Source organism: Bison bison, unplaced genomic scaffold (assembly GCF_000754665.1).
Source record: "Bison bison bison isolate TAMUID 2011002044 unplaced genomic scaffold, Bison_UMD1.0 scf7180017864460, whole genome shotgun sequence".
Lineage (NCBI taxonomy): Eukaryota > Metazoa > Chordata > Mammalia > Artiodactyla > Bovidae > Bison > Bison bison.
In genome coordinates this window covers 6,030,761-6,041,113 of record NW_011495022.1, presented here as the reverse complement: position 1 = coordinate 6,041,113, position 10,353 = coordinate 6,030,761, and the positions used below count along the sequence as shown (strand labels likewise).

General features: G+C 42.9%; 1 protein-coding gene across 1 annotated transcript in view; it reads right to left on the bottom strand.

Annotated features, from left to right (window-relative positions):
• Positions 1–2,923: 2,923 nt before the first annotated feature.
• LOC105002943 (N-chimaerin) overlaps positions 2,924–10,353 on the bottom strand; it is a 48,523-nt gene continuing 41,093 nt past the window's right edge. The window contains exons 6-7 of the mRNA XM_010859803.1: positions 5,469–5,574; positions 2,924–3,826 (exon numbers count right to left, since the gene is read on the bottom strand). Of these exons, the coding sequence (XP_010858105.1) occupies positions 3,655–3,826; positions 5,469–5,574 (278 nt within the window). The 3' untranslated portion in view covers positions 2,924–3,654. The remainder of the gene's footprint in view (positions 3,827–5,468; positions 5,575–10,353) is intronic.

Here is a 10,353-nt window from a genome sequence, read left to right as displayed (position 1 = left end):
TGGAAACCAACAGATGTTTGAATCTGTAATGTTACGAATATAATGTTTATTAATGAAATTGCTAATTGGTCTTAAATAAGATCTGGTGTATTAGTTATAATCTAAGTCCTTGACCATAAAAATCTAGAGAAAGCAACCTGGTTTTTCCCCCCCTTCATTATTATTAGGGAACTGTGCGGGCTGTCACAGTCTGTTTTAGATAAATGGTAAGACTTTGAGCTGTCAGGTTGAGATCATGTCTTTTTCCAGAAAGACCACCAACTATGTGTGGAATTAGCCAAAATGAGCTAAAAGTACACTCGGCTGCAGTACACTGACTGATTCCATCACCCCTGAGCCTCATGAGATGTCGGGGGATTAGGGGCCAGTGACTCCACGGCAGGGGATGGTTGACGGGGCCTCTTCGCGCTCTGTTGGCCCTTTCCAGAGAACACATCTCACCACGGGGACAGGCAGCTAGTACTGAGGCCCATAGGAAAGACAGGGAGAGAGAGCAGGACTCAGATTTCCCTAGGCCAGGGTGATCTGGTGCATTCCTTGAGGACTGGAGCTCATGTTGTTTCCAGGATAGCACAGTGCATGGCCCGTGGGGAGGGGGCAGGCAGGAACCAGGTGTGGAGTAAGTGCAGACGCACCAGGGGATGCAGGTCGGGCTCCGCTTGTTGAGACAGTGCAAGTGGAAACTAGATCACTAAAAACTGGAGATGCTGACTGAACCCGGACAGTGCTCTACTCCTCAGCCTTCTCTACCCCCACGACACTCGGCAACCAAGGGCCAGAGCTTCCCCGCGTCCAGTGGAGGGGTGATGTGTGGTAATGATGTGTGTAGAGAGCATGGTTACTTTCGTTCCTAAGAGGAAAGCCTCTCGTTAACACCAGGAGACAGATGTGAGTGTTATACAGACTTGCCATGGGCTCTCCCGATGGCTAAAACATAGTTGGGAAGAGTTTGGTTACTTCTTTTCCGTTGTGCATTAAATACAAAACACTTTTGGCTCTGTAAGTGGATTAGGAATAATACCTAATCAGCTTTGGGACCATAAACTCGAAAATATTTTGTTAAAAATGAAGTGTTGGAGCCCTGAAGCTAATTTATTCAGAGGCCTTCTAGTTGAGCTCATTAGGTAACCAGAAATATTTTGATATATATCCATTCTTCCACTTAAGGACACATTTTTTCATCTCAATTCAGTGAAGAACTACCTCCTCTGACCGACTGGTATAACTAACTGGCATTTTAAAACTAACAAAAAATGTAGAGAAGGGAAATCTTTCACTTCTCAATAATTTCTTTAAAACTATATATAGAAAATTGAGAAGAACTGGGCTTGATGCTCAGGGCAGAGTATCTGCAGTACTGCCAGATCCGTGGGAGATGGTGGAGAGGTTCACTGGCCTCTCCTCCCACTCCCAATGGGATGGAAATTGAGGCTGCTGCCTCTTTTTATAGACGGTCATGCTTTTAAAAAATCTCCAAGTAGTTTTAGAAAGACATGTATAAAAGACTCTGAATTATTGAATAAGAGCTTCCCTAAGTGACTGAGATTTGTTCTTTCAGTTCAAGAAGTGTCACCCGATGGTACCAGGGTGCTCACAGATGATGTGGCTGTGATTTGTACCTGCACATCTCAGGGGAAGGAACCACACATCCATCTACTTCAGAACATGCTCAGTGCACTGTTCAGAAACCTGGTAAACAGTAACCTTGTCTGCAGACATACTCACAACTTTATCTGAACATCTGCTTCATAGTTACTGTGATCAGGCACTGCTCCTGGTCCAGATCCACCTCATTCCAGAAAGTGCCTGCTCTAAAGTCAAGTGTATCTGTTACTTTCAGGGCAAAAAAAGGGTGATTATATTCTAAAAGGCATATTTCTTTACAACTGAAGTCTCCTTTAAAAGGACTTAGTGCAACACGGACTTCAGTCCCTAGGATGTAGCGGCAGCTCAGGTGTGCCTAACGCTGGGACAGCCAGACACGATCAGCTTTCTCCGACAAACGTGTTTCAGAAGTCAGAACGCCTTAGTGTTCAGTGCCTTGCAGCGACCTCACTTCAGACAGCATCTATGGTATAGAAAACTAGTCTCTGAACTTCATTAATCTAGGGACCCCATGCTGCTTAGTGCAGTGACATTTTTCATGGGTGACTGTGGTTGAGATAGTTGTGAAGGACTGCGTAACTACACTTTGCTGAGCATAAACATTAATAAAACATAGGATCAACTTTCTACTATAGCCTAAGGGTAAAAATGTGGAAAACGACATACTTCTGTCAGTTCCCATTATCATTGAGATAGTCTTAAAAGCATTACGGATTGAAATGGCAAAAATGGAAATGTGTCTTGTATTACTTTTTCAGTTTTTAAAGGAGGACAGAGCTTCAGTTCTGGAAGGGCGCTCATTTGACAGACGAGGAAACAGAATGTGGAAGGTCATTTGCTCAAAGGCACGTGAGTGCCTAGTGACGGCAGCAGGCCTGTTCCTGGGCTTCCCAGTGCTGGGTGGTGTAGACCCCCGCTCCCCATTCAGGCTGCTTACCCGAGACTCCCCTCAGGTAGTGTCAGCTCAACGGCGTCAGCAGCATGCATCGCTGACGAACCAAGTGTTTAGAAAGTCAGGTTTTTTTTGTTTTGTTTTTGTTTTAGCCCTTTTTCTTTTTGTGATGGCTCTAGAATGAACTCCTACCTGCCCTCCCCACTCCCCCCAAAAGTTGAGATAATATTCTAGATTTCTGCCAGAGTATGCAAGAGAAATAAATCCATGAGTGGGTATTCTATTTCTAAGCAGTTTTAAATTACTTTTTTAAGGAGCATTCAATGCAAAACTTTCAACGGTAAACAAGAGAGGTGGCACGGAATACTCAGTATTAAATAAATGGTCAAACACATTTTCCCACATAGGATCAGTCATGAGAAAACAGTAAGCTATCAATATTTTTTATTTCTAAAAGCCAAATTTAATAAATTAATAAATGCATGCCAGATAAAAACACAAAATTACAACTGAAGACCAATAATAATTTAACAAAATGCTCTGTTGTACTTTTTTTTATTGGTAGAGATAATTTACTAAAGTAACAAATCTGAAAACACATTTTGCTTTTGCTGGAAAGAAAGTACTATGTTAGAGAAGAACTAAGAGAAACCAGAAAGGAAGCATTTGAGAAAAGTAGGCATATGTTATAGTCTATGGCAATGCAGCAGCCAGAGGTACTGTTTTCTCCATTTGTGTGCATGTTTATAGAAGCATCAGAAATCAATGACATAGGACCCAAAAGCAAAGTCACGACAGATTTACTCTGCGAAACATGCTGAATTACAACCACAGGCGACCCAGGATGAGGGGCGGTGCAGGCTTGGTGTCTCCTTTGTATGGGGTTCCCTTGCCAAACAGGGGGCTAATCATGCAATAGCTTGAGTTTCTCTGAACATGATAAACACCCAGGATTACTAGAACTGGAAAGCGTGTGTTCACTGTTTTACAAGGACAGCTGAGCGGTGCTATGAAAACAATGGGAGGTTCCTTCATTTTAATCTGGTTATATGCCCAAACTTCTAACCAAGAAATAATTCAGCTATAAGAGCCAATTAAATTACTATAAAACATTCCTTCATCTGTAAAACACTTCTTTTTTCCTTCAAACTAAAAATTTAAAATAAAATGTCTTCATTTTTGATAAGCAGCTCCACCACCAGTCTCTGATATCGTATATCGTTCAGGGCAGCCATGGCGTCTAGCTCTGGAGATCTCATGAGTGTCGGGCCGAAAACAATCCCAAGGTTCTCTGCATTCATCAGATTCTCCTTTTCATGGAGGGTGACTCTGAAAAAATACAAGGGAGGGTGACTTCATGTAGGGCATGGGGGTCTTTGTCGTGCTGGAGCGCTAAAACAAAAACAAGATTCAAAGTGGGTTGTGTCCACTGATCAACCCTTCTGCTGGGTTATTTCTCAACTTCAAAGTACTGACTCTCCTTAGAGTAAATGATAGGAATAATTTAAACTTCTGGTGACCACTGGAGCTGAAGCCAGAGCTGATGTGCTGGCCTGAGTGGGTTCTGTTCTATTTGTGGATTCTCCTGCCACGGCCCAGAGCTGCAGGGAAGGGGCTGGGTCATCTTGATGACCCATCAGGTCTCCCTCCACTTTGGTGAGATCTTGTTTCCTATAGAGAGTTTTTGCAAGCTGAATAGTTTATTGAGTATCTAGGGGGAGAGTGGCAGTGATATTAATAGGAAACGGCTAGGAGTAAGCAACCTCATCAGGGAGTGTTAAGTATTTTTATGATTTTTATTGCTACAGCAAAGGCACAGAGACTATAATTTGAGAGTTACTCCTTTGTTTTAGTGTGGAGTTCTTAACTGCATCCACATATGCAGTGAACTTGAATTTATAAGTGAAGTTATAAGCATATTAAAAGTCTTAACTTAGGGTGCTTCTAAAGATGGAGAGCATGTAGAGTCTCTGAAAGCACCATGAGTTACATATTCACTTTTGGGTAACTTGGACCTAAAGGTGTACAAAGTAGATGTCAAGTTCTGTTTTTTTGTTTACTTCTGATTGGTCTTACATCTGGGAACCCTATGCTATGCTATGCTATGCTAACTCACTTCAGTCGTGTCTGACTCTGTGCGACCCCACAGACGGCAGCCCACCAGGCTCCCCCGTCCCTGGGATTCTCCAGGCAAGAACACTGGAGTGGGCTGCCATTTCCTTCTCCAATGCATGGAAGTGAAAAGTGAAAGTGAAGTCGCTCAGTCGTGTCCGACTCTTAGCGACCCCATGGACTGCAGCCTAACATGCTCCTCCGTCCATGGGACCCTAAAACTACTAAAATTTGGTCATATAATTTTGGAAACTTTGCTTCAACTGGGAGAGATGGAGGGTGACCGAGCCGGGAAAAAAAGCTACCTCACCATCCATCACTTTAAAACATTAAACCAGAAGTAACTGAAATATTTTATTTTCCATTCCTCTCTTTACCCCTTTCTTTACTCCATCACTTTTTACAGCAGGTTTCAGTGTTGGCAACATTAATTCAATAATCTAAAATAGTAAGTCTGAAGTGCCTATTTTGGAGCAAGACATAAGAAAAGTGAGCTTTCTTGCAAGTTGCTTCATTCTTGCTTTATTCTATTAATGCTAGTGTCTTTATATAGCTGCAACCTTTTCCCTTTCCACAAAAATTAATGCATGTCCTTGGCAGAATATTGGTATTTCTAACATGTCTGCAAACATATACTGGAACTGCAAATCCATTTATGAAAGAATCAAGTCTGCATACCATATTATACTACAGAATATTTTTAGCCTTCCTTCTCAATGTGTGATTTCACACCAGGGGACAAGATAGCTATGCATTTATTCATTCTTCAACAGATCACCTGACCTCTCTTTCACCTTTGCTTTCATTTGATTCTTAACATCTGGATGTGGTACAAGTATATTCCAAGTTGGAAACTTGCCTCTTCAGATGCGCCATGAGGTACCGGAGGGTTTCGCAGTGAGCAGGCGGCAGCAGTTTCAGTGCTTCGTGAAGGGTTTCTAATTGCTCATCAGGATCCATAATTTCTGTAACAGCAAGATGAATACCAAGGAGAGAAACTTTAACAGACAACTGGTACAAATGGCTCATTTAATTCTATTATTATGGTGATCTTCTGAAACTGACAAGGTCACTGTTCATGGCCTTGGAAAATAATTTTTAAGGTTCAAGTCTCAGACTTCCACAAGGTTAGTGTCCATGTGGCAAGTCCATTTCCTTGGACTTCTGGGGAGGGTACCCAGTGTTTTCAACTTGAGGGTCCTGGGGTCTGTTAACTATGAAAACTGGATATTGGATGTATAGGATGTAACTTTAAAAAACTCAAGACACATGTATGGAAGGATAAAAACATATATGCAAACGAGGTCATCTTTGAACACTACAGACATACTGAAGCCATGCTGCACTGTTCAAAATATTTTGAAAATCTCCTTTCAGCATCTTCATTTAGATATTTTAGTTCTCTGTTGGCCAAAAAGTCACATTCCTTTCAGGTCACAGAGTGCATTTAATCCATCAGTTACTTCCATATTCAGAAACAATAGATATCTTTGGAATTTTGTGTTCTCAGAAAGAGAACCACAGCACATTCCTGCTTCAACCCAAACATGAGGAAGATGGGGCACCTTTAAATGTTGGGTGTCAGGGCAACTGCCTTGAAATGTTGGCTAGCAGCCTTGAAATGCTGGAAGTCCACATCTAACCAGAATATAACGTTTAAGACACAAGCCCAAGAATCCTTTCTAATTTATAAAACTAATTTAATGGCAATGTACTGGAGTCAGGTAAAAACTAAAATAAGATCAGTGTGAAAAGTTTCTAGGATTGGCAGAGCAGATGTGGTAAATTTTACACTGATTAAAGTTTTTTAATTCAAAGAAACTTTAGCCATTTTACAATTTCTGCCCAAAGTTTCCTCAGAGTTCTTGGTTTATTTCTCAGCAATAAAGGATGTGCTGTTTGCCTTTTGCTATAATAAATAACGCACAGCCTTTGAACCTTGGGACGTCAAGGTTCAAAGTGCCAATACGTAACAGCTGTCACACCTCAGATACTGAAATTCAATCATCTAATTTCTAAAACTAAGAAAAGAAAATTCCATTTACTATAGAAAACTACTAGTTTTTACTTGGCTATAGATTTTATGATTGGACTATTTGAAACTATAGTATTCTGGAAATTGAAAAAAAGAGTAACAGTTTCCTTTTAACTTCTACAGCTAATCTTTATAAGGAGAATCCTGAGATAGTATGAAATTAAGGACAGTGTTGGTGGCCCAGCAAACAAGCAAAATTCCCTGCTCACAGACAGCTTACTTTCTACTGGAGGCAACAGACGATAAACAATGAACAGCCTATCTTAGACTTTTTACGAGATTAGAATGATTCCTATGGAAAAAATCAGCAGGGTAAGAAACACTGGGAGGGCTGAGAGGGTGCAGTATTACATGGGACGGTCAGGATAGGCCTTAATGAGAAAAAGGTCTTGAGTACAGACTTGGAGGGAGCGAGGGAATGAACTCCATGGAGATCTGGGTGAAGATGGTTCCATGCAGAGAGAAGCCTTGCAAAGAAACAGCCGTGCAAAGGGCCTGAGGGGGACAGTGTGCCTGTGATGTTTGAGGAAAAGCGAGGAACCAAGTGTGGCTGCAGGAGCCCAAGCAAGGAGGGGAGAAGGGGGTGAGGTCAGAGAGGTAAGAGGGCGCTTCATCGCGGCATGGGCTGTGGCTGGTTTAAGAGCACAGCATTTACAGAGAGAAATGGGAAGGTTCTACACGAAGGAGGGTCATAATCTGACATACATTTTTCACATCACTCCTCTGGCTGCCATGTAGGGAACAGGCTATGGAAGGGCAAGAGTAAAACCTGAAAGATGGCTCGGGTCATAATTACACACACCCAGGTGAAGAATGTCCAGGTGGTGCAGTGAAGGTGATAAGTTGCCGAATTCTGGGCATATTTTGAGGGCAGAGTCCAGAGGATTTTCTGATGAGGGATGTATGAAAAAGAGAAGAATCAAGAATGAGCTAAAATTTGGGCTTAGGCAACTGGAAGGGTGGAGCCTCAATTAACTGAGATGGGGAAGATCACAGGTGGATGAGGTTTGGGGGGAAGATCAAGAGCTGCTTTTGAGATGTCATCAGATATCCAAGTGAACGCGCTGACTATAAACTGCTCTGGGGTTTAGGGAGAGGGCCAGACCGGAATTATAAATTTGGGAACAAATGGCAAAATGCAATTGAGTATACTGATATTAAATTGACCAAGATTCTTCTCTAGAATTAATTTCCCTTTTTTCCCTAAAGTCTTACTCATGATCAATTTTTCAGAGAATGCAAACCTTTAGCCCCAAGAAAACCACAGCATAATTTAAGAGTAAGACAGATACAGCGGAATGTACGCAGAGGCGGAAGGTCACCAGTAGTTGCTGAAGTGTATGAAAGACTTGCATGTGGGAGAGGGGGACACTGGGATCACCACCCACGGTGCGGAGTTAAAAGCAGGCGGGTTCCTGGCGCCTCTGTCAGCGGACATCTGTCTACCAGTGGACGGGCCACCTGGAGAAGTAGTGATCGTAGCTTTTTGTTGTTGTTTAATTGTCTACCGCTTGGCAGGCAGATTCTTTACCACTAAGCCACCAGGGAAGTCGTTCCTGTAGTTACAGGGTATTTAAAAAACAATGTGTTGGTGCTGCTGTATTTAAAATGGATAGCCAACAAGGACCTACTCTATAGCACATGGAATTCTCCTCAGTATCATGTGACAGCCTGGATGGGAGGGGAGTTTGGGGGAGAATGGATACATATATATGTATGGCTAAGTCCCTTCGCTGTTTACCTGAAATTATCACAACACTGTTGATTGGCTATACCTCAATACAAAATAAAAAGTTGAAAAAAACAAACAAACCCCCAACAACAACAAAAAAGAATGTGTTGGAGAAAGAAGGCCAGTTACACAACCCCTTAGATTATCAAAAAATGCTAAGATACTATGGTTCTTAGTATAAAATTATGTTTACTCATTCAACAAATGTTTTTCAGCACTATTATTTTGGGCTTCCCCTGGTGGCTCAGTTGGTAAAGAATCTGCCTGCAATGGAGGAGATGGCTCGCAATGCAGGAGACTCGAGTTTGATCCCTGGGTCAGGAAGATCCCCTGGAGAAGGAAATGGCAACCCACTCCAGTATGCTTCTTGCCTGGAAAATTCCATGGACAGAGGAGCCTGGTGGGCCACAGTCCACAGGGTCACAAGAGTCAGACATGACTTAGCAACTAAACCATTACGTAACTGGGTGCTGCGGTGATACAGACAGGAGAGGACCCCTGCACCTGAGGGAGTTACAGTCTAGTAGGGAAGACCAGATATAACTATAACCTTGGCAGGAAGGAATGAGGCTGTGAACGAGGCCCATCTGTGTGTGAGGCAACTCTGAGAGAGAAAGGTGGCCTGCAGCTGAGAGGTCCTGGAAAAGTCTGGAGGATTCGGGAATGTGGGTGTGGACATTGTGGGGGCAGGTAGTGAGCACTCTGGACATGTATCAGGCCTAGTTACAAGCTCTCTGAATGAAAGTACTGTCTGATTCTTCAGAGAAATTCAAATCCAAGAAGAATAAAACTTAGGCAAGCAAAAGGGGTGAATCAGTGGCACAGCTGACGGGGAAACTCAGCAAGCTCTCTTTCCAGACTTCTCTTCAGCACATTTTAAATTGCTGAGGACAAAGAACCCTGGGTTTTCTCTCTGAGTTTATCTGACTCACTCACAGTTACATACTAACTGAGTCATGTAACTTTTCTGAGATCTTCTGGGAAGAGCTCTTAGACTCCTTGGCCGGAAGATGGTTTCTCCATTCAGCCCGACCCAGAGCTCAGCTGTGGCAGTGCTCTTTTCACTGTGATGCATGCTGAGTTACTGAGCATGGCCTCTGTTTTGTAGGGCACTGATTTCTTCACCAGGGAGACCAAGGCTTCAAGTTGGTTCATAAGAGAGTTTCCAGGGGATTATGAATGGTTATGAAGCTCTTCAAGCCTTTGGTTGGGATGCCCTGGCCTTCTCCATCCTTGAATCCTTTTCTCATTTTCTGCAACCACTCCCTTCCAGCTTTCAACCAGCAGCCTCTCCAGGGAAGGCTGCCAGAGCAGCGTTCAAACAGCTGTTGCAGGGGAAAGCTTTAACAAGAACTCTGACTTTATTGTTGTGGTTGCTATTTGCAAGGGCTTCTAGTAAATGCCAGAGATAACCTGAGACCTGAAGAACATGGTCCCCGGTTGTTTCAATGGCTGAGATACTAAAAAGCTCATTGCGAAGGGTGAGTTAGCTCTGTGCTCTGTTTGAAAGGGGTCCCACCCCTTCCCTCTTGTCTTCCTCCTCCTTTTAATCCTTCTGTTCCCTGTCCCATGAAGGAAGCCATGCAGCATGCAGAGGGGAGAGGGCCAGGGCTTTGATGTCACAGATGTGAATTTGAATGCCAGGGCCACCCCCTCTTGCCATGTGACCATGGACAATTACACCTATAACATCTCATTTCTTCTAAAACAGCATCATGGGCGTAAAGTGCCCAGCACCATTTCTGGCGCTGAGTATGTTCTATAAATCTTAGCTTCTCTCATTTTCCTTATCTATCAATACAGAAAGAGAAAGCCTGTTTCTATGGGTCTGAAGAATGAAACAGATTCTACTACCAGGAAAGACATGTTATAAGGACACACTGTTCCACAAACTCTTGGATACCAGTATCAAACCCGTACAGTAAACACGTATATTGTGCGTAAACATTATGCCAGGGTTTTTGGTGTCACACATCA